This window comes from Vicugna pacos, chromosome 5, assembly GCF_048564905.1.
Source record: "Vicugna pacos chromosome 5, VicPac4, whole genome shotgun sequence".
NCBI classification, from domain to species: Eukaryota; Metazoa; Chordata; class Mammalia; order Artiodactyla; family Camelidae; genus Vicugna; species Vicugna pacos.
In genome coordinates this window covers 45,312,775-45,338,075 of record NC_132991.1, presented here as the reverse complement: position 1 = coordinate 45,338,075, position 25,301 = coordinate 45,312,775, and the positions used below count along the sequence as shown (strand labels likewise).

The 25,301-nt window shown below is 39.5% G+C and overlaps 1 protein-coding gene across 13 annotated transcripts in view; it reads right to left on the bottom strand.

The window, feature by feature from the left end:
- RAPGEF4 (Rap guanine nucleotide exchange factor 4) overlaps positions 1 to 25,301 on the bottom strand; it is a 272,690-nt gene that overhangs the window by 102,490 nt on the left and 144,899 nt on the right. For 6 of the 13 annotated variants that reach the window (XM_072961173.1, XM_072961166.1, XM_072961165.1 and 3 more), the window contains 2 exons: positions 23,799 to 23,871; positions 19,783 to 19,802 (listed from right to left, as the gene is read on the bottom strand). In XM_072961173.1, the coding sequence (XP_072817274.1) occupies positions 19,783 to 19,802; positions 23,799 to 23,871 (93 nt within the window). The other 7 variants (XM_072961167.1, XM_015247709.3, XM_072961170.1 and 4 more) reach the window with 5 other exon arrangements.

Here is a 25,301-nt window from a genome sequence, read left to right as displayed (position 1 = left end):
ATACAGGTGATTTCATTTATCTAAAGTATAAAAACAAATTATTTTGAGTTTGAGGAATAGTTAGAAGGAAACATGTGTTTCCTCCTGGGGTGGTGATGTTCTGTTTCTTGATTTGCATGCTGTTTATATGGGAATATTTGTGAAAATGTATTGACCAAAATAACGTGCATTTTTTACATGGATATGTTAAGTTTCAATAAAAAGTTAGAAGAAAACACCTCTTTTAGAACAAGAAACTAGCTTAATCTCATTCATCAAAAAAATTAAGAAAATACTTACTAACCCTCCATTATAACAGAAAAAGAGTAAAGGAGACCTTGGGATTTTGAAACTTGACACTGGAGTGGCACCTGGTCCTGTGCGATCCTGACACAGCCCAATAGGCAGCTGTAACCCTCAAATTTCCTTTGAGGGCGACTCAAAGGGAAAAAGAGAATGCATACATGTTTGTATTCATGGAAAGCACTCAGCAAAAATGTTACCACCACCAGCCTCCACAGAGGGTGGACTGCAGGAGCCAGACACTCGGCCAGAGAGTGAGCCTGCAGGGCCACCTAGCATCTTTAGATATATTCATTTATTGATTCTAGAAAAGTCTGGAATACTGATTGCAAATGTCAAGTATCTCCTACTTAAAGACACCATTAATGCCATGTAAATACATCAAAAATTAAAACAACAGTGTTAAAGTTAGAATAGAATTAGTTTCACGGCTGTTTGATTTAAATACCAGCTCTACCTGGAAAAGCATACCTTTTTTTATTTAAAAAATTTTTAAAAATTGAAGTATAGTCAGTTTACAGTAATTTCTGGTGTACAGCACAGTGATTCAGATATACATACACACACACACACACACACACACACACACACACACCCTTTTCCTATTCTTTTTCCTATAGACTATTATAAGGTATTGAATATAGTTCCCTGTGCTATAACAGTAGGACCTTGCTGTTTATCTATTTTATATATAGTTAGTATCTGAAAATCCCGAACTCCCAATTTATCTCTGCCCCTCCCCCTCCCTTTCCCCCTGGCAACCACAAGTTTGTTTTCTATGTCTATGAGTCTGTTTCTGTTTTGTAAATAAGTTTGTCTTATTTTTTCAGATTCCACCTCTGAGTGATATCATATGGTATTTTTCTTTCTCTTTCTGGCTTACTTCACTTAGTGTGACGATCTCCAGGTCCATCTATGTTGCTGGAATGGCATTATTTTATTCTTTTTTTATGGCCGAGTAGTACTCCATTGTATATACATATACCATAACTTCTTTATCCAGTCATCTGTCAATGGACACTTAGGTTGGTTCCATGTCTTGGCTATTGTAAATAGTGCTGGTATGAACATTGGAGTGTGTGTATCTTTTTGAATTAGAGTTCCCTCTGGATATATGCCCAGGAGTGGGACTGCTGGATCATATGGTCTATTTTTAGCTTTTTAAGGAATTTCCATACTGTAATTCCATCAATTTACATTCCCACCAACAGTGTAGGAGGGTTCCTTTTCCTCTATATCCTCTCTAGCATTTATCGTTTGTGGACTTTTTAATGAAAAGCATACCTTTTTCTAGCAGGTCACAGTAAGTATTAATAAAATATCAGTGTGTTTCCTTTTTTCATATGTTCCATTGTAAATATAATACAATCCCATTCTTCTCAGATATAACACTTAAGTCCAGTGAGCTGACTCTTGAGTGACAAGTGGTTATCTGTTACCAAATACAGGTTTCAGAAGGTATGAGTTAAATCTGTCAACAGTCTCAAATTCTCACAAACACTTCCACATTTATGAATCAAATTTAAAATAAGTGACACGTATTTAATGCTACTTATTGTGGAAACTCTACAACAAATTTTTTTCTAGTTTTTTTAAAAAATTGAAGTATAGTTGATGTACAATATTATATAAGTTTCAGGTGTATGATACAGTGATTCACAATTTTTAAAGATTATACTCCATTCATAATTACTATAAAACATTGGCTATATTCCCTGTGCTGTATGATATATCCTTACAGCTTATTTATTTTATACATAATGGTTTGTATCTCTTAATCCCTCATACTTGTTTTGTCCCTCCCCCCTTCCATCTCTCTACTGGTAACCACCAGTCTGTTCTCTAGATCTGTGAGTCTGTTTTTGGTTCGTTTGTTGTTTGCTATATTCACTAGTTTGTTTTATTTTTTAGATTCCACATGTAAGTGATATCATACAGCATTTGTCTTTCTCTGAATTATTTCACTTAGCAGAATACCCTCCAAGTCCATTCATGTTGTTGCAAATGGCAAAATTTCATTCTTTTTAATTGCTGAGTAGTATGCCATTGTACATATCCATCACACTTCTTTATCCAGTCATCTGTTAATGGACACTTAGGTTGCTTCCATATCTTGGCAATTGTAAATAATGCTGCTGTGAACATTGAGGTGCATGTATCTTTTTGAATTCATGTTTCTTTTTGGATATATATACCCAGGAATGGAATTGCTAGGTCATATGGTAGTTCTATTTTTAGTTTTTTGAGAAACTCCCATACTGTTTTCCACAGTGGCTGCACCAGTTTACATTCCCACCGATTCTGTATGAAGATTCTCTTTTCTCCACATTCCTTACCAACATTTGTTATTGTGTTCTGTTTGATGATAGCCATTCTGACAGGTGTGAGGCGACATCTCACTGTGGTTTTGATTTGCATTTCCCTGATGATTAGCAATGCTGAGTATCTTTTCTTGTGCCCATTAACCATCTATGTGTCCTCTTTGAAAAAATGTCTAATCAGGTATTCTGCCCATTTTTTAATTGGGTTATTTTTTTTTATGTTGAGTTGTATGAGCTGCTCATATATTTTGGATATTAACCCTTATTAGTCATACCATTTGCAAATATTTTCTCTGATTTAGTAGGTTGTCAATGGTTTCTTTTGCTGTGCAAAAGCTTTTAAGTTTTATTAGGTCTCATTCATACAACAGCTTTTTAAGTTAAGGTACTGAACAGTCAGGATATGTATATATTTTTCCAGGCCGTCATTACCCACTTGTTCCTGTCAGTGTCAGCGCTGATAAGTCAGCAGGTGAGTTTCACAAAGTCAGAGGGATGGCTGGTGCTGTCATCAGCAGGCACAAATGGATGAAAATCGCATTTAGCTGAATCCCATACACATAAGTATTTTATAGAGACAAGGGGCAACAGTTGCCCAGGGTGGCTCAAGGAAGGCTATCCAGAGGAGGTGGGATTTGAAAAAAGTCTCTAGGAGGATTTGATGGGTAGAGAGGAGGCAGAATGGCACTGCAGGCTGGAGCCAAAATCTCAGAGGTGGGAGTTAAAGGTATTTTGAGTTCCCTCGTCTGGCTGTAGCATCAAACTGGGGTTGGAGAAGGTGGGGGAAAGTGCAGCAAGATGCTACAAGTGAAGGTATTCCAGATTCATCACAGGTAAGAAGACATCAGAAAGTCAGATTATCAAGTGTAGTAAAAGCATATACTAGTTACAGGTTTTTACCTTTTTTGTCCTTTTTTATTACAAAACAATGCATGCTCTTTGGAATATATAAAATGTTTAATCAGACAAACCACTATTCAAAGATAACTATGATTAGTATTATGAAATATTCATGTTAATCCTTTTTGTCTAAGTACAGGTTCAGGTTTCCTTTTATTTTTAACTAAAGTGTGATCATACTTGAGATAAAATTTTGTGTCTTCTCTTTTTATAGAACACGAAATCATAAACAGTTTCACATCCTACTATAAATTCTTTGTAACCATCACGTAAACATTCCATTAAATGTATGGAGTAGAATTTAATGGTTCTCCTGTCACTGAACCTTTAATCTGTTTTTGATAATTTGCTAGTATAAATATGCTATAAATTTATGCAAAAGTTGCCTTCACTCACTCATATTTGGAGTTATTTTCTCAGAATCAATTCCCAGAAGTAGAATACATAGGTTACTGATTCAGGTTCTTGCCATATATTGACAAATTATGAAGCTTGCATTGAAGGGAACTTTGGATAGGACATACCTTCTGGATAAACTCTTAGAGAAATGGTCTGTCTTTGGCCTCTTGAATATCGCCATTGGCTTCTGTATTAAGACTAATAAATATTAATCTGGAACAAATTAATCAAGACAAAAATTTCCAACAGGAAAACACAAATACATTTTCCTTAGTTTAAAATGCATGCTTTGCAAAATGCCCTAAGCCATTATTTTAATAGCATAGTAACTCCCAGTTGGGAAAGGTAAGATAATTACCATGAGAAAAACAGTTCTTTGTCCTACGCTTTGAACTGAAAATCATGCACTCAGTTGACTTCAGTATAGTCTTACGTATGTAGGTGTATTTGTCTAAACTGACTCGAAATTTTAAAAGTTTTTTTTTTTTCCTGCTTCAAACAACCTAGCAGGCTAAAGCTATAATAAACACAGCTTAGTACCATACAGGACAAGAGCATTCAGCTGATTTGGATAACCTATAGGAACTCAGGAACCTGAGAGCAGTGATATAGTTAGTCTATGTTAAGCAAAATTCCTGGAATAGCAAAAACTTATTGATGTTTTCAAGAAATCTTTTAAGCCTTTACAAAGTTCATCAAAACAAAAATGATCAAAGACCTAAAAGGTATATCATATAAAATATGAAAACAAGGCAAAAAAGTAGGATACTACATTAGACACCAAGTTCACTTCACGTCTAGCTCATAAACCAGGTTCCCTAAACACAGACTTCTTTTTTTTTTTTTTTTAAAAATCAGGTTATACCAGTGCAGATGCTGGTTTCAATCAGACATGCTAACTGCATCTCTTAAAAGGCCAAAGAAGTAGAGTAGTGCGATATATTAAACTTTGAAAAAAAATTTTCTAATTGAAGTGTAGTCAGTTACAACATGTAAATTTCTGGTGTGCAGTAGAATGTCCCAGTCATGCATATACATACATATATTCATTTGATTGCACTTATATTTTTCTTTCTTCCCCCTTCTGTATTTTTCTAATTTTCTAGAGTGTGCGTAAGGAGGAAAATCCCAAATTTTACAGCCTTACTATTACAGGAAGAATAAGCTGATGGAGGCTTAAGCATGCTTTAGAAACCTGGCACTTCTACCTCTGGGTCATGGGTTTTTATTCCAAGTAATTTGAAAGGCTTTAGAGATACTTGAAACATCTGCAAGTACAATGAGAAGGAATCAAACGTTATTGTGCTCATTTATTGACTAGAAACTTAAACTGTGGACATAATTTTGTTGGGGTACATAAGATGAGGATTATAGCTCACTTTAGGACATTTTTCACAATCTCTCTTCAAGAAAGGAGAACCGTTCGGCTGCCTGTCACAAAGCTCAAGGGCCCCTGGATTAAAGCTCTCAGCCAGACTGGGGTTAATCATTATAAGATTTGGTGATTAACAGGCTGTCTTCAGAGAAAGCACCAAGCATCTTGTCCCCATATGCTTTAGTTTTGTCAGACTCTGGATCTGGAAGGGGTGGGTCCGCAGCTATGAACCAGAAACAGCCAAGTGTGGGGTGGTAGCCACGACTGGATGCCGTGGTGACACGCGCCTGCTCTGGGCACCCACTCATGACAGGAACACTCCGCAGCTTGCCTGCTTTCTTGTCCCTACCTCCATGTGGCATTGCAAACACTACCCATCTCTGCCTTGTGCAGCTTACAAATGAAAGAAATAGTAGGCTGCATTTTAAAGTAAATCTCCTTTCTAAATAAAGAGTGAACTTTTAATATGTTACTGGCTTACCACTTAAATCTAAAGGAGATTTCAAGAACTGCACATTTCACTCTTTTTCACAGTGGAGTTCCGTCCAGAATGCAGATGAGGGTGTAGTTAGTCACAGGGGACTGGAAAGAAGCAAGGGGAGGGGACAGCTTCAGATGTTCACATGTTTTGGATAGAAGTCAGGGAAATACTTCTCCATGTGATTTAATCTTTGTATTAAATTGTCTTACTTCAAAACTTTGCAAATAAAATGCCTTTGATGATTCACTATGCCTGCAAACACTATCAGTAATTGGTTTGTGATCAGCTGGTAACGTCATTGCTTTTTCTGACTTAAGTAGCCATTTTGAGAATTAGTCTATCACTGGGAGTTTAAACCTCACTGATCTTATTAAAGAAGGAGCACGTATCTTTAAAGAAGGAGCATGTGGGAATCTTTACGAAGATATAGGAGCAGAGAAAACTCCAAGACTATATAGTGCATATAAAAACTATTCTTGGGATATAAAAGCAAACACAAACCAGGGTGAAGAACAAGGTCATGAAAGTGGTTTTCCTGTCTGAGTTTGGGTTGCTGGGTAGGGGAAGTTGTTCCCTTCTTTCCTTATCTCATCTGTATAAGATAATTTGAGATTTGAGTTTGAGATTTACAAATGTTAGCCACTCTACATAAAAATATATTTTAAAAGTTTCTTCTGTATAGCACAGGGAACTATATTCAATATCTTGTAATAACCTTTAATGAAAAAGAGTATGAAAATGAATATATGTATGTATATACATGACTGGGACACTGTGCTGTACACCAGAAATTGACACATTATAACTGACTGTACTTCAATTTTAAAAAAAGATGCAGTACATATACAAAGGAATATTACTCAGCCATAAAAAAGAATCAAATAATGCCATTTGTAACAACATGGATGGACCTAGAGATGATCATATTAAGTGAAGTAAATCAACAGAGAAAGATAAATATCATACGATATCACTTATATATGGAATCTAAAAAAAAATGATATAAATGAACTTATTTACAAACCAGAAATAGACTCACGGACATAGAAAGTAAACTTAAGATTACCAAAGGGGAAAGGTGGGGAGGGATAAATTAGGAGTTTGGGATTAACATATATACAGTACTATATATAAAATAGGTGAACAACAAGGACCTTCTGTATAGCACAGGGAACTATATTCAATATTTTGTAATAATCTATAATGGAAAAGAATCTGAAAAAGAATATATATATGTATAACTGAATCACTTTGGTGTACACCCAAAACTAAATCAACATTGTAAATTAACTATACTTCAATTTAAAAAAGTGATTGAATAAATAAGTACATATGGTAGAAGAGACAAATGTCCGATGGAGGAGAATTCCAAATAATTTACATAGATATCCGCAATCAAGGATGTGGAGCATAACTCCTTTCTTAAGTGTGGGCTATGCACAGGGACTTCCTCCCAAAGAATTCAGGATGGAAAACGGATGACTTTACAGTGGAGAAACTTGGCAAATAAGTGTCTTAACCAGATAATCAAAGGCAACATTAACAATGATGTATCATCTTGATAGCATGTATTCTTGACATTATGGGATGAAAATGTACTTACATCTGTGGTCTTTCCCCCCAAAACCTATAATCTGAGTCTGGTCTTGAAAACAAAATCAGACAAATCACAATTCAGGGACATTCTCCTAAATATCTGACCAGTATTCCTCAAAACTGCCAGTTCAGCAACAGCAAGGAAAGTCTGAGAAACTGGAACAGTCAAAGGAGTCTAAGGAGACAGGACCGCTAAATACACAGTGATATCCTGGATGGGATCCCGGAATGGAAATAGGATACTACATGAAGACAAAGGAAGCCTGAATAAACAATGGACTTTAGTTAATAATAATGTATCAGTATTAGTTCATAAAAAATGCTAAAAGATAAAAGTTGTCAAACCCTAAATATCCTTTAGGAATGAACGTAAAATAAAGGCATTCTCAGATGAAGAAGAAATGCAGGTGAATTTGCAGCCAGCAGACCTGTTTTACAAGAATTTCTAAAGGAAGTTCTTCAGTCAGAAAGGAAATACCAGTGAGAAATTTAGAACATCAGAAGTGAAGGAAGAACAACAGCAATGTAACCAAAAATAATTCCAAAAATGGGAAGGAGATGATGTGAAAACTTTTACAAGATATAGATAGCTGTTTGAAAAAAATTATTGCAGAAGAAATTCATTCTTCAATATGGTTGATAAAATATTAAATGATAAATTCCTTTAAAAAACTTAATTAAAAAAGTAGGATATGAAACTATATATACAGTGTAAACTAAATATTTTGTTTCTATACATTAAATACATAAACACTCAGAGCTCTGGGTGGTGGCATTTATAGGATATTTTTTAAAATAGTCTTATATTTCCAAATATTCAACATAAGCACTATTTATGATCTGGGAAGGATAACCGTAATTATAAAAATGCACTGTCTTGCTAGACTTCATCTTAGACTCTTAGCATAAACATTTCCATTTAGGAACACAATGTAAGCGTCAAGACTCATCTGAATGTAAATTTGGCTCATAGACTTTAAAGACTTAAAACCAAATAGATTAAAAAAAAGAATTCCTGTAATATCCTAGGACGAATAGGATTGCTGCTATCATTTACTGGTTCAGAACCCAAAACTAAGTATCTCAAAAGACTTAACAAGATCAAATCTTGTTAATTTCCACATCATACATGTTAGGAAGACAGTGAAAAAGAAGTTATGATTCTGATTGAATGGAATGCATGGAATTTCTAAAGCACAATGCTTACTGCAATCAAAGCTATTGCAAAATGTGGTGTCAACATTATTCTCAACTGCTTCTGTCCTATTTCTTTGTAAGCAAGGGATGAAGACTTACCCCAAATGAGGTATTCACTGCATTATGATGTTATCTGAGTACACCAGAGGAAGGGGATTTTTTTTTTTAGCAGTCAGCTAAACGTGCCTCACTGGGGAGAACAGCTACTACTTCTTGTCCCTCACTTCTTCCGGGCACAGACCCCCGCCCTTCATGGGCAGCACTGAGCCCACAATGTGTCTCACCCACACTGACTCAGAACTGGGGGATAGGGACCACGTGACCCACACTGGCTCAGCTGTGTCCTTCTCCAAGGTTTCCTAACTGTAGCTGCCTGGAAGAGCCAGGCATTGCTGGTGGCCATGCTTCCAGGCTTGGGGAGAAGCAGAAGGAAGAGGAGCCCTTGGCTTGCACTAGCCCAGGGTCAGCTCCACAACTGCTCTTCCTGTGGACTGAGGATGGAGCCTCCAACATCCTCTCTTGTTTGCTTTTGAGGTGGCTTGATATGGATTTCTGCCACCTGTAGCCTCCACAGCCTGGAGTTATATAATAAGGCAGTAGCTGCATTCTTTTGAAGAAGGAAAACATTAGGGTGGTGAATAATGAAATTTTGTTTTCTCAGAAATCCTTTGACACAGGGAACTATATTCAATATCTTGTAATAACCTTTAATGAAAAAGAATATGAAAATGAATATATGTATATATATGCATGGCTGGGACATTGTGCTGTACACCAGAAATTGACACATTGTAACTGACTGCAGTTCAATTTAAAAGAAACCCTCTGAGTTCAAGTGACATGGCACTTACAACATATGAGGTATTTTGGCTCTTAACTCCCATCTCTCAGTACTATGTTCTGATATAATTATCCATTTACCTATCTCTGTCCAAGGCTGTTTAAGCTGTTAGGCTGTCTGCTCTTTAAAGTCAAGAATTAGTTTTACTGGGCTTTTATCTCCAGAACCAAAGTATGTACCTGCACAGCACATAGTAGGCACTTAATAAATGCTAAATAAGTGATTTTAAAAGAATTGAACAAAATATGATCGCTTTCCCCCTATTATGGAATTACTTTACTCCTTCAAACTTTATTAATTGGAAATTTGTGGCTCAGTTGGAAAAACTATTTAATAAAAAGGGGGGCTACTAGCCCATTTAGTAGTATAAGAAACTATAATGACAATGATTAAACTAATTAAGAAAACAAATTGTTTCAAGCAGGTCATAGCCCTTTAAATCATATAGAAATACTCTATGAGCTAAGTTACAAATAACATCTCTCTGCCTATTCATTAAAGTAGATCCCTGAGGATGTCTATTAAGTCACACTTTGTTAGCTTGATTCATTACTATTTATACTTGAAATATGCCATAAGTCTACCTTTTATTAGTTTGAAAGGCAACACCTGCAATTACCCACAAAACTTGCTTACAAACATAAATTCTCTTAAAACCTACAAAATATAACAGAGGTGGGGAGCCAAACCCCTAATAAAATTCTTGCTAATTTTTGTCTTATTTTTATTTCTTTCAGATACATTCTAATATTATTCATGCCCCAGGCACATGCTATTCAGTATAAATATCTAATGTCAAATCTCATTATCACTTTCTAATCTAATGTTTATTATTATTAACTATTGAATAGACAGGGGTACAGTACAAAAGCCTAATCGCGCCTCACTCCTGGATACTGTCTAGTAAAACGACCTTCAAACTAGGTCTCCAAATTCACTCTACCCTCAGTCTTCCCTTTCTTAGTTGTTGACAGCTGCATCTTTCTTCATGGTCCGGCCAAGAACCCTGAAGTTGTCCTTGACTTCTCTCTCTCACCTCACATTTAATTCATCAAAAGTTCTTATGACTCCATTTCCAAAATCCACTCAGAATGCAACACAAAGTCCAAGGTGACTACGCCATCTTCACTCTCTCTCCATGAGGCATCACACTAGCTGCCTAGGAGTCAAGGACTTTCATGACATTGCCATTTAAAACTATTTCCATTCCTATCCGATTATTTATGTGGACAAGCTTCTCCAGTGTTCACATCTCTAAAAACCAAGAAGAGAAGTAGAAGTGACGTCAAACCCCTGCTGCATATAGGTAACACGTTCATTTTTTAAAAGCACCCAAGTCATTTGATGATGCATCTCCAATAATAATGTACTTTAATATTTTATAATTATTTATAAAAGTCTATAAAATATTTAGTTTGTTTTGACAGCTGTGTACTACTACTGTCATTCAATCCAGAAGAAAAATTTTAATGGAGACTTACGGTCACAAGAAATTTTAAATCACTAAGATTTAAATTTATATACTTATTTTTGATACATGAAAGTATAAGACGGTGATTGGTAAGAGACTTTCAATCGTAAAAACACATTACAACATGAAGGTGCCACATTTACCCTAGACAGCTCACATTTGGACACTTAACACAAGGGAAAACTATCTTCTATTTTATTTAAGACACTGATGTTTGGGTCTTTGCTATTACAGCTGAATCTGTATATTGACTAATACATTGGCATAATTAAAAAGTAATCAGGCCCGTAAAAAAATCCATTACAATGGGATAAAATTCTATGAAGTAAATAGAATGGGAATACGATTTAAAGGAGAAAAAGAAATAATATAACACTGCCAACTTTCAGAGCTTATTAATATATTTTTAAATAGTGAATAACAAAATGTTTCCCACAATGCCTAGTCCTGGACTAATACACAGTAAGCACTCTATAAAAACTTGCTAATTAACAGAATCACTTCTTGGGAAAATTTCTTTGACTTGACAGGATTGGGACTCAATCTTTCTATGGGCTTGCAGACCAGACACTCATTCACTTAGGAAAGTGAAATATCAACAACATATTGGAAGATATATGAATGGATGAATGAATGAATGAGTTGAATATTGTGGCTAATTTGGAGGTTCCCAAGTACCAGTAATCTTACAAAAGAAAATAACATTTACTATTAATACTTCCTCTTTCATCCAAACATTTTGTGCCATGTAACTTCAAGCTGTAAGGTTAGATGTGCAGAAACACTGGAATGGCCACCAGAGGGAGCGCAAGTGTTTTTATGAATATACCAGATACCAAATAGAGAAAAAGAAAGAAAACATACAAAATATAAAGCTGGGGGAGCAGGGGACTGGTGCACGTGGGAAAAGGGACCATTACCTGTTTCAGTCAAAAGAGTATCTTGTTGAATGACATAGCCATTTATGTAATATGCACCAGTTCCTTTACTAGGTAGTTGTACACTGCAATGCTTTGACAATTTAAATAGAAGAATTGGTTAAAATAATATTTAAAAAAACCCCACATACCCTAAAACCAGAAGGTGCATACACGAATCATGATAACATACATGATTCTCTGCTGGGCCCCCAGACGAGCCAGGCGCCTTCTCCAGCTTGTCTTCACATCCCTACTCCTCTCTACCCCTGCCCATCACTGTAGTCACTTTGGGTGTGGTTCCCTCACTTTGGGATTGGTGTGACTTGGGAACCGTTCATTCTCCTGGCTGAGCCAAGTCACATGAAGATGAACCACTTTTCCATTCGGCATCCTGAAGTCTTCCCAGAACTCAGAACTGGACCAAGTCCTAACAGGACGCGAGAGCACCTTTATAAGACTCCCCAGACCCAAACTACTCGTAAACCAGACCCCACTGGCCCACCGCAGTGATCTCCCCAGGCTGGGATCACATCCCTGGGCTGAGGATACTAACGAGGATGTGATCTTGTTTAGAAAGAAGCTCTAGGGAAGCGTCAGGTAATGTTTTCTATTAGAGAGCAGCGTCAAGCTTTGGAATTACCCTTCCACCTCATTTGCTCTCCCAATAACCCTTCTGTTGTGGTTGGCAAGGGATCACCATTTCACTGACGAGGGGACTGAGTCTCACAGAGGTAAGACTTGCTCTGTGTTGCTGCTATTGCTGGGGACAGAAGCTGATGCATCTCTGGGGACACGGACTGCAACAATGAATATGCACTGGATCCAGTCATACTAGTGTCTTCTGAGACAGAAATAAAATTCTCATCTTCCTTTTTGTCAAATTACAAGTAAGTAAAAAGCAAGTGAATTTAACGACTTAGCACTTGTTTTACTCCGTATTTTCATGGTATACTTTCCTAAGTTTCTTTTCCATGTCTGGATGGGGTAATTTTATCATGTATGCAAGTAAAGGAGCACAAACCAAATTACATTCCACAAGGTTAGGTGCTCTGCTGAGTGCTGCTAGATTTAACATATTGATTAATGCCTTGAATATGGAATCAAATGCATTCTTGTTAAATTTGACAATGATACCCAATTGGGTGGGAGTGGACGGCACTCGGGAGAACTGGAATGAAATTTAAAGTGACCTTGACAAATGGAAAAGGGAAGAGGGGTCAAAATTCAATAGAAAGCTTTATAGAGTGATTCATTCAAGAGAAGTAAGAGGAATTAAAAAAAAAAAAAAAGGAGAACCACAGAAACGAGAGAGCACTGACTGGGCCACTAGAGCAGAAAAGGAGCTGGAAATCAGAGTGAACAACAGGCTTCAAAGGCATCCGCAATCTAGAGCTGTCACCTTTAAAAGGAAGGCATGATATTGGGAGGTACAAACAGGGCAAAATTCAAGCTATTTCTCCATCTACATTCAAAATAGATCTTTAGGTTAAAAAAAAGTATGGTGTTTTGCTGGAATCCTGAAATGCCTGAAGCTTAGAAGCCAGATATTGACAACTTTGCAAAGGGATCCTAGAAATTAAGAATCCAAAATCATGAACAGGTTTTGATTTTAGAGCTGATGGAATTAGCCTCCAAAGAGAAGGCTCTGGGATTCTGTTCCTTTATTCATGCACTGCTCTCCTTTCCCCTCTACCTGGTTAACACCTACTTTCCATCAAGAGTGCACGCAGGCATTTCCCACTCTGGGAGGCCTGCTCTGAGCCTCCCCTCCTCTCCTGAGAACCACACGGACCCCCACGTGTCTCCCGAGTGTGCACCCGGACGCCAGAACTGGCCAGCACGGGGCAGGCATTATCTCACTGATGCTCCTAGAAGCCTCGTTGGCTTCCACTACTCGTCCACGCCCTCCAAACCACTGTTATTCCTACACTGTAGATGGGCGAATAAAGAGTGAACAGGTTAACTAACTTGTCCACCTTCACCTGGTCCGTAAGTGGCAGAGCTGGGCTTTAACTCAAGCCTGAAGCACTCCTAGGGCCACGCCCGCACACCATGCCCTCCCCACCACACGTGCCCACAACACTTCATTGTGCCTGTTGCGTTCACACGTCTGCCTCCATCCGCTGACTGCAACTCCCCGAAAGTACCATGCTTGCTTTATTTTTGCAGCTCACTTGGGGCCCAGGATGGAGTGATATACATGCACCCAGTTTCAAGCAGCTAGATGGCACATTCTATGGGCATTTCACAATCATTCTCTGACTGAAGGAAAACAGAAAAGAAAACCAAGTTGAAGTGAATTTAAACATTTATAAAAGCTTGCAGTAAGAATTCTGAACAATGCTTGATCTTATTACTGAAAGTGGTTTTACACTTTTCTTTTCTGGCAGTTTTAAAGAATGAAAACAGTTAAATATAAATTTATACAATACGTATGTGTCTATGTGTGTGTGTGTGTGTGTGCGCGCACGCGCGCGCATAAATCTTCAATGCAATTTTACCAAAAGATAAAGAGAATAACTACAGAATATTTTAATATCTATGGACTCAGGGGAGCCTGTCTGACACAGAATTATTATTAGAAAATAATCCAAATCCTAAATGACATGTAATCACTGGATTAATTTATCCAATCTGAGAACACTACAATTTTCTCTCCTAAACGTAAGACATATTTTGCAAATAATTTGGTTTCAACTTCTCAAAACAAGGACCAGAAAAATTCAAATACATCAAACATAAACGCTGCTATATATTTTATTCTCACAGTCAGTTGAGGTAACGTGCTAGCAGCGTGGAGTTACAGGTGATGAATGTGACTGTCGGCAGCACAGGATAAAATGTTTCTGCAGCCAGCCATGCCTTCTCCCCTACCTTTGGAACCAGCCGTGTGGTGTATTGCGATCAGCACGACACTGTGTTCCTTGCCCTGCTGACAGTGGGACTCATTCTCAGCAGCAGAGCTAATATCCAGCAGCCTTATTACCTCAAGGCCGTGGCGTTTGTTAAAGTGAGAGCAGGGAGAAGCTGTTGGCTACGGAGATCGGGGAACATCATTTCTCTTATGATTATTATTTTTAACCATTAAACACTACCCAGGTTCTCTGTGATATCTTGCCCGAGTCAAATTCTGATTAAGATGAGACTGACAGAACGCATTCAGAGCAGGGTCCTATGGGGTAACTTGGGGGCCACCCTAGGAAGCCATCAGCACTGCAGCAACATTCAAAGGCTCGTTTCCATAGAAATGTAGACACACCAAAATCAGAACGCTGAAACAATCACCACATATAATTCACAGTATCACAAAAATGACCCTAAAATATATGAAAGAGCCACCACCCCAATACACCCCGACAGGTGCCCTTTCCACCAGGCAAACTCACAGCAAGCGGGTCCTGTGAACACTGCAGAGAACGTCCAGAGGCAGCAAACACATGGCCTGACAGAAGGTCAGCTTTCCAGAGAGTTCCCTGCATTTCCTATTTATTATTTAGATAAAGGACAACTATACGTCATCTTGAAACTTCAAGCAGGATACCGCCGCAGAAGCTAGAAAGAGACACAGCTCGGGCCAGCTTCTGTAAGACCAGAGGAACCGGTGGAATGAAAAGCAGAAAGAAATCCAGCAAGGGCCTCCCGCCCCATCAAACGCACAACTCACAAACACAAAAGCAAATATTTCTTCAGAGACTCAAGCGCTGAAGTTGTCCTTGGCACCTCTGACACGATGACACTGCTTCCTTCCAGGAGGTGGGGCAGCGTCAGGCCTGACTCACTGAGCGACGCGTTCTAATAGGGCCGGGGGAGGAAATGAGTATTTACACCTTACAAAACGCGTAGTTTGGGCCAGCAACGCGGTTAAATCTAATCTTCCCTGGGGTGATGAGCCGCTGGTCCTACAAAGTCAAAATGAGGCCTTTGGTTTGCTCTCCTAGGTGGGGCTTTGCACCCTCAGCCAGGTACACATGTGCTGTGTCAGTGTGGGGACAGCGCCAGTCAAACCATTCACCCCCCGGGACCGAAGGACCTGGCTGCTGGGGTGTGCCTGTGAACTCTGGCCAGGAGGTCCATATAAGCTCTGGGTGTCTACCAGCCATGTTTTAAAGCAGGACTTTAAAAATCGTGTGTTCCACAATCAACTGTTGGTTTGAATTCAGTTCTAAAGCTGGAGTTGAAAGGTTTTACAGAGTTTTATGCAGTTATCTAAGTTTTTTGTTTGTTTGTTTGTTTTTTTACTTTAAGTTTGTGTGAGGAGACACAATTTTCTTTTTCTTCATTTGGCCCAGAATCAGAGCCAATCAATAGCGGTAAAATAAGATGTCATCATTTAACTGGTGGAAAAATATTCTCATTTGTTGGCTCTAATCTTGAAAAAGAGCAACAATAGAGACAAATGTTCTTATATTCCCTAAAAACTCCTAAAATGACTCACCTGTTGACCCTAATAGTTACTTGCTTGTTATTATTCTATTGCCTCCTTAATAACAATATTCACAAACTGTGTGAACTATTTCCTTACCATTTGCCATTTAAAGCTTTATGTTTTTATAGTATAGAAAAATTATTCTTCATATAAATGACCCACGATTTTTTAAAAGTTTGGGGAGCTTCAACAAAGCTTCTTAAAAGGAGACCTACCAAGTGGTTTCACAAGACTGCCAGGCTTGCTTGCTGCTGATTGCTAGCATCGGTGCTTCTCGTGCTGGGGAGAAATCTGAGCTCTGAACTGACAGTTTTTATACCCATACTTAACAACAAACCTGCTAATCACACTATCAACTCTATAATTGCCTAAAAAATGAAGACCTCAAATGATCCTTTCAGAAACAAGATGTTTGTAAAAATCAGGAAATGAGATTATTTCACAACACCTTCCCGAGTCTATTTTCTGGCTACTTCTACACTGAGGAAGAGAAGTATAAACTTCTAAAATGACCAAACTCCTCAGTAGTTGCCTCGCAGAAGGATGGAGCACAGCAAGCAACCAGTCTACATAAGCAATAAAAAATTACAGACACGCTCGTTCCTTCAAAGGGAAACCGTAACATTCCACTAAGCAGCTTTCTTTCAGTTGCGATTTTTAGCTTCTGTGTTAGACATGGTCAGTCAGATTTGGCACATTCAAAGACAGAAAAAAAAAACCTTAAACAGATCAAAGAGAAGAATTTCTTTATAAACACAACAATCCCAAACAATTAGAACCCTGCCAAACAGTCCACTTGCTTTACTGGTTCAACGGTCATTTTTCTAACATTGTTATCAATTATTTCTATAGGTTCCAGTATCCTGTGTCATCTAAGGTTGAGTGATGTCTCTATAAATTACAGTAAGTAGTAGACGAGATAATCTGGCAAGTTAATTGCGAGGCCATTTGTTTCTATGAAAGTGCAGTTTACGAACAGAAAGTTCTTTTTATGAAAGGTAAGGCTGGGTATGGAAATAAAATATAGCTGGCAAGGCTGCTGAAAACACCGCTTACTGACAACTGCATATTTGATTAAAAGTTAATCATGGTGATTCACAAAATCAAGAGTAGGAGCTGGAATAAAAAGAATATATTCTTCCCACAAAGAATCTGTTTGGACTCTGAAACAATCAGCTAAATGCTTTTGTTTCAGTCCACATGCATATTATTGCTATTTAGAGAAACATAAAGGGAATATAATATTGCCCAGCATGTAGTCAAAGAAGGTAAAGGATAAAAGAAACCATCGTAACACAATTTGTCTCTTATAAATGAAAAAGTTCAATTAACATTAACACCACTTTAAGGCTCTTAGGCTTCTTTTTATCTTTCTAGAGCTTCAACTCTACTCATGAATGTCTTTCATCTCATTTGCTTTATTTTGACTGATGACATCGGAGAGCTCTCCTAATAGCATGTGGGGATGTTATACCCACTTTACTAGCCAGTAGAGGAAAAGTGTGCTTCTGTTTTGACATAGAATGACCCAAACAGATACGAATAAGCACATACTATGACTAATTTGGGGGGAGACAGCCTGGCCAGCCCTCTAAATCTTTGAGGGCAGCATGCTGTTAACAGCTCATTGTTTCTGACTTCTGCAAACTTTGAATTCCTCTTTTGTCACTAAGTGAGCTACCTGATGACAGCTGGCAGGCTTTCTGCTTAGAATGTTGCGCCTGTCGTCCCACTGCAGGGAGGTCCAACCTAGAGGTCACCGGGTGCCTACGAGAGACCGAGCTTCCTTTTGAAGCTTTGAACATTTTCGATCTCCTAGGGCTCGGCCATTCTCTGTGTGCTCTCCATGTCACTGACAGTCCCTTGATGAGGAAGCACCAGGCTCTTTCATCATCTTTATTTGGCTAATGATCCATGTATTATTCGTTACAGCAGGCTTTGGGACATCCGTGTCCAAAATGGTGCCAGGATTGGTTAACTTTATAGAGTCTAAACGCTACTGTTTTACTCTCTGTGAACCTGATGATCTTGAACTTAACTCAATACACAGAGAAATGTTTTTAATAGCAAAAGATCATTAGAAAGGTTCATTGAAGAAAGATATTTTGAGGGTTAGCAGACATTTGGTCCTATACAAAATATCCATAAGAAATTTGGTCCATATCAAAAGGTCTGAAATTTGATTGTATCCAAAAAGTCCATAAGCATATTTGCTCCGTGATAAATGGTTCTGGACCTTTTGGGGTGGACCAGACGTCTCTGTGGATGTTTTAGGCAGGACCAAATGTCCTTCAGGGTTAAGGGGGAACCATAAAATACAAAAGGACAGTATTTTATAAGGGGTAGGACATTCTTCAGAGGAGAAAAGATAGCTAGAAAATACACAGGCTTGATGAAATAATAACTATAATAATAGAACTAACATTTACTGAGCTCTATTGTACGATTCTCTATGCCTTCCACAGATTATCTCATTCAGTATTCATGATGGCTCTTAAGGTAGTCATGACTAAAATCCACATAAAGATGACGCAAGGCTGTTTAGAGCAGCCAAGTGGCTTACCCGAGGCCTCACAGCTAGGAACTGAAATTCTTCGCCAACCCTAGCCAAGAAAGGTTTTGGTGTCACATCTGAAGTGACATCGCTAGGTCTTGAACCCAAATTTGTGGTGGGACAGCAATTCCCAACCAGCCCTTTCAAACCAACACTGTGAAAACAGGGAAACCTAAAGAAAACTAGAGTCAGAGCTCTGAAAAGGAATACAGAAATCATCTGAATTTAATTCCCATAGAGACAGGACCAAAAGCGGAGAAAGGAAAAGTGAGGGTGATAATTCTGTAACACTGCCATTTGGGTACAGCAGATGAGGAACACAATGACAAGTCAGTACATCAGAGCCACCAAGCACCACTTCAGATTAATCGCTGCACACGTCCATCATTAACTCTTCCATGCTATTGTCTAAATTTAGATTCCAGCTAATATCATTAATACTATTATCGGCACGCAAAGACAATACCACGACACCTCCACCATCCTTAGAGTGAGTACTTGGCACTGGTTCTTGGTGAAAGATTTGTCCTAAACCTCCTACTCTCTTACCTGTTTGCCCTAAGTAATTAGAGCAATTAATTATTTTCAACTTCCAAAGAGAAATATAGACTCTAATGCACTTTGAGACAATTATAAAATCAATTGACCCTGAATTTCTTATTTTGTATTTCTGCTAAGGAAAAACAGTTAATTTTTTACGTGCTGCTAAACTGAATTGCTCTACTGCTATGTATATGCATGGGAAAAAGAAAACATTTAGCGATCACACGGTTTGCCCCTAGAATAACCTTTCTTCAGACTAGTTGATATCAAAGACATGTGATGACCATGTCAGAGCAATCAACCTTCTCCCCGTCATATTTCAAAGTGACTCACCGAAGATGCCAGAATAAGATTAGAAAATTATTTATTGCTCTGTTGAATGTGGATAAAGCTCTCTCTTTGCTAGGAGGGTTACCACGATTATTTTTTACCTTATGACAGTTTTTAGAAATTAAGCAAAGAGAGTAGCTACTCACGTTCTCCTTGTCAGGGATCCCTAGGAGAGGAGAGAGAGAGAGAGAGAGAGAGAGCATGAGTTGTAAGATCAGCTAGTAAAATGGACATGAAATCCTTTGACGAATCAAACCCAGTAAAATTTTGGTGTTTTCAATTTGTCTTTCCATAAAAACTTACATAATGCTGCATCGAATAGCAGGACCTACCAAAATCTGTAACATAAATAAATCGGTGAATCCGGAGCAGGGCTGTGGCCCAATGACAATGTCTCAGGCTTATTTTGCTTTTCTACCACATGCTTTCCTTCTCCCAGAGGTAAAAATCCACCCCTGCTTATTTTAAACCACGTGAGCAACTAATTCCTCTGTCCTGGGCACCCAAACACTCAGCATTTTAGACAAACTCTTAAGTTGCACCTATTGTGATTTTACAACGCAGATCACCTCCCATTGCTCCAGGCTCCAGGGATCTGACCCCGGGGGCAAGGCGCACATAAAAACTACCGGAACACAACTTTTATTTTGGGCAAAGCAAACTCCTACTGTTTCCAAGTCCGGTCTGAGCACAGCAGTGGTTGTTTCCAGGGGTTTCTCCATTTTCTTAGCGAAAAAGTTAATCAGTCATCCATTCATTCATTGACAAACATGAGTGAATGGACATTTTCCATTTCATGAGCATGTACTACAGGCAGGCACCGGTCCTTTGCATGTCCTTTGGGTCTGCTACTCTGACTAACAGGGTGAGGGTGGCCATACTGGGAGGTCTACAGCCCCAGCAGAGCTTAATGCCACCAGTAGTACAGTGGGCACAAGCGGCCTCATACTGAAGGGACAGAAGTCCTGGTGGTTTTTATGTGTGGCTTGTGCCTTGCTTAGACCTAGTTTGCAATGCAAAAATACAGTACTTCCCAATTCTGGGTAAATGGGACTTTCTGTGTTTAATAAGGGGCTATACAGGACTTAAAAATACTGGCGTTAAAAGCACTGAATGCCCATCCTAATAAGAAGCAGTACTGTTCGCAGGAGGGGTAAGAATGGGACAGACTTTTTGGAAACATCCCCTAATTAAACTCTGACACCCAAACTGGGATAGCATCAGGACCTAAAAGCTTAGGCAGGAAGCAAGGGGACAGAGAGGGGTGTCCTCTCAAGTAGGAAGCATTCATGAACGTGCTTGCCATCACAGAGCTGTCAGAGGGAAGGGTGACCTAATGTCGGCACTCTGGAATTTGTCTTGAATCCATCCATTCTGTCATTCATCCATCCACCTATCCATCCAACAACCACTTGAAAGGACCGGGGTTGACCGAATGAGGAGATACAGGGTTGTAACAGAACCTTCCTTTCTAGGAGGCTTAATAAGATAAACACACAGTTGCACAAAGCACCATACTGGAATGGCTAGAAATTAGGGCACCTATAGAGAAACAATACTGAAAAGGTGATCTGGCACCCTGCGGGAACTTGACAGTCGAGCTAAGGCATTAGCAGTCTTGGAATTCCAAGTTCCATGACAGGCAATGGACAATCGTCAAAAGTTTTTGAGTAACAGAGTGCTAGATCAAGAAAAAGGAGGGAAGGGACTTATCAAAATTAAAAGCCTCTTAAGATATAAAAAGCAGAGACAATGGCATGGTCTCTGATTGAAGCCCAGTTTGAGCAATCAGCTATAAAGACACTCAGTCAGGGAAATCTGAATACGGACTGGGTAGCGGATGTTGTTCAGGAAAATCGTACCAGTTACTAGGTGTAATAAGGGTGTAGTTTTTTGCATGGACAAGTCTGTATTTTCAAAAAAACCTGCTGAAGTATTTGGGGTGCAATGTGTGGATATGATTAGAAGAAGGAAATATGGCAAAACATTAATATTAAAATATCTATTGAGTTATTAATAACAAATCAGCAAAAATATAGCCAAGTGTTAAAAGCTTAATATTATTTAAATCAAGTGATGAAGATATGGGCATTGAATGTATCATTCCGTATGTTTGAAATTTTTCACAATAAAAAGTGAATTTTAAAAGTTTCATGTCAGTCAGGTGTAGGGTAGACCGGGGTGACATAATGAAGGTTCAGAGCCAGCTGAGCCATTTTTTGCTCTCAAGAGTGACGAGGCCCTCAGCCTGGTGGCTGCAGAGCGGAGGGAAAGGGAAGAATATGAACGCCACACAGGAAGGAGCAGGGGATGGACCAGGGATCAGCCTCAGTGGGTGGAGGTGGGAGAAAGGAGGGCTTCAGAGTGGTGGTGGTTTAGCGCCAGGTGGGGGAGGACAGTGGAATTATGAATGAAACATGCTTTCGGGAGGAAGGATGGTTTTGCGAGAGTCAGGCTGTGTTCTGTTACTGACACTTTGAGTTCATGAGACCAGCAGGACATTCGAGTGGAAAGACAACCAGCAGTCAATTGGAAAGTTAGGCTGCCCTCTGTCAGACTCAAATAGAGGGGCTGGTTCAGGAAGTACTGGTATTAATCACAAGAAAGGATGTGATGGCTGAGGGTACAGTACAGGGGGACAAAATGGAAAAATAGCTAAAGCTAGACTCTTGGGTAATGCTTAAATTTTTGGCTGATGGGAAGATGAAAAAGACAAGAATGAAAGTGGCCAGAGAGATACGAGAAAACCAGGATAACACAGTGAAGCTTAGGACCCAAGGGAGAATGGAGTCCGAACATGGGAAGTCTCACCCAGTCATAGAGCATGGATTACGGTAACGACCAGGTCTGGGTATTGCTCGGTCGCTGGAGATTTCAGGTGGTTCCAGACAAGGAGTATAGGGCAGAAGCCAGACTCTGAGGGCTTAAAGCATGACTGGTGGTGAGGACATAACAGCTCACATCATTTGTGTGCTTATTATATGCCTGATACCCTTCTGACATTCAACATGTTTCACTTCATTTAATCCTCACAACAATCCTAGGAGGAAATTGAGGCACAGAGACACGAAGTGCCCTGCCCAAAGTCACACAGCTAGAAGACAGCACAGTTGGGATTTCCAACTCACGTGCTCCTCATGATCTGGTCATCCTAGATCAACCAGGAGGGAAAAAAAATCAAGAACAGGGGAGGAAAGGAAAGGAAAGAAAGACCTACTCTCCAACACCCACCCGCCACCAAGAACCGAAGAGAAACAGAGAAGGAGGAGGCCTGGCTGCACAGAAGTGGTGGCAGAGGAAGGAACTCACTGAAGATCTTGGTCAAGTGGGGTGGGGATCACGGTAGAGAGTGGCAAGTCTGAGCGTGAGGGTGGGACTTCAAGGAGGCAGGAAGGGGACGTGAACAGTGTCTCTGGTACTAAAGATGCTTGGAGTGGAAGCCCTGCTTGACAACCCTGTGTCATTGCCGACATGCTCCAGCTCCAGAAACCCCAGTGCCTGCTGCCTGGTCACACGTCCACGTCCACGTGCAGACCCGACGAGCAGCTCCAGGGGATGGTAACGGGCGCTAAGAAGATGAGTCCGACACGCATGAACAAAGAAACAGAATCCAGACACGGGATTTCTTCGAGTCTAGGGGGAGCCTGCTAGAAAAGAGTATTACAGAGAGAAACTTCCTTTCTTTAATGATCGGCCAGAAACCGGTCTCTTACAAAAGACCCAGAACTTGAAGAGGCCAAGATTTAAGAAGAATAAAGAATGATTCAAGCTGCTTCTCTCCTTGATCTTTAGCATCAAAATAGGTGGGGCGCTCAGGTGTCCACCTGTGACGGGGACCAATATAGTCCATGAATCCCATTTTAAAAAGAGCCCAGAAACAACACTTTCCAATGAAGCTACTTTCAGAAAGCACGCTGAAGTTCCCACTAGCCCCAGAGCACAGCTCCCTGTAACAGCTAAAATCACAAAATAATAGTATATGAACAATTTTTAAAAATAACTCAAGTGTGGGCTGACAGGTCTGTTTATCCACAAAAGAGTCTGGAGACTTACTCTGCCAAATTGGTGTAGGACACTTTTTTTTTTGTTTGTTTTGGTCACATGGAAACACATACCACACAACAAGTTTTTAGATATAAAAATGCTCATGTTTTTCACTTACTGTCATTGTTAGAGCCCGTTTCCATAACACCATAAGGAGGAGCCAGAAGTCCTGCCATGTACTGTCGATATTTCTGAAAGACAAGATTGTAAACTCAGTACACAGATATTTACTCACTTGGAGCATTCATGTATTTACATGTTAAAAAGCAGAAACGCTGGGTGTCAGGAAGCATCTGAGTCTTGTATTTATAGAGCCACGGAGCGTGCTGTCTGGGATGTGTGGCCTAAAATAAAAACGCTGTGTTCTAAAGAGGTCTTCCCGGATAAGACTGAGAGTGCCCCCTGCCTGAGGAGGGGGTTCTGTCACGCTGTTCCTTTCTGCATTGGCGACTGATTGGCCACATGGCATGTGGGCTTTTACCCTCCCTCCACCTTTTGCTCGGCTTCTCACTCCAACACATGCTCAGGTTTTTGTGCAGGGAAAAGACACTTGGTTTTTATAGATGCAGATCCAAACAAAAGTGCTGCCTTCTTAATAGGTGAATGGCACTGAATCAGCCTTCTTTCAAAGCCAAAAGAAATGCATCTCTAGAAAATGTCTGTTTGAAAGAAGCTGATTCTCTGCCATTTACCACCTTCCTTTCACAAGGTACACCTGCCTGCTGTGTGACCTCCCAAGAACGTTCAGTATGTTGTCAAATAGAGTCGTGTGGCTTTGCTTAGAACTGCTTGGACTCCCCTGAAGTCCCTCCCCTGACTTCGGTGCAGGCCAGCTTTTAAACCTGGGGCTCAGTGATATACATGAGCCTGGGTCTGTGCTGGTTTGAAGGGGTCAGGCTTGGTGAGTGTAGGGCATTTAGAGCGCCCAACGAGAGGGGAGTGACTTTTACGAAGAAGGGGAAATGAATCTGAGACGTCCTCTCTTCTCAGGTGATAAATACAGCGTCCTCCTCTTTCAGAATGAAAGCTGGGCAATTTTATTTATTGCATGGTGTCATGTATATTTATGGTTTATAATTACGATGACACATAAATGTTAAACAGCATCAAAAGAATCAGCACTCCATAATGTGCTTGTGGGTTACACAACCGTCAGCAGAAAAGACTTCATCTGTAGCAATGGGCAGCTGCAGCAGCATTTCAGCAGCCATCTGGCCCATTTGGTAGATTTGAATGGTGTTTGTAATGTAACATTGACGAGTTCTCAAAAGAGCCTTCTTCTAGTCAAGATGTGACTAGCTTTTTTTTTAAAAAAAATCCTTTTTTCTTCTCCTTCTGAGGCAACTATACTAACACCTGCATGCAAACATTTAAAATCATGATTTTTCTCTGCCTCTTGGTTATCTAACACACCCACGGGACCAATCCATCACCCTGAATTTCTGACGTTTCCTTTGATAATTTCCCAATTCTGATTCTCTTCTTTCTTATGATACCGTCTCCTCTTCTTCTTCATTAGAAAGCACTGATCAAGCACATTTCTGGGCATAACATTACGTTAGACTCTGAACAAAACAGGCTCAGAGAGAGCAGATGGGGGCTAGGTTATACTCTAAGTAGG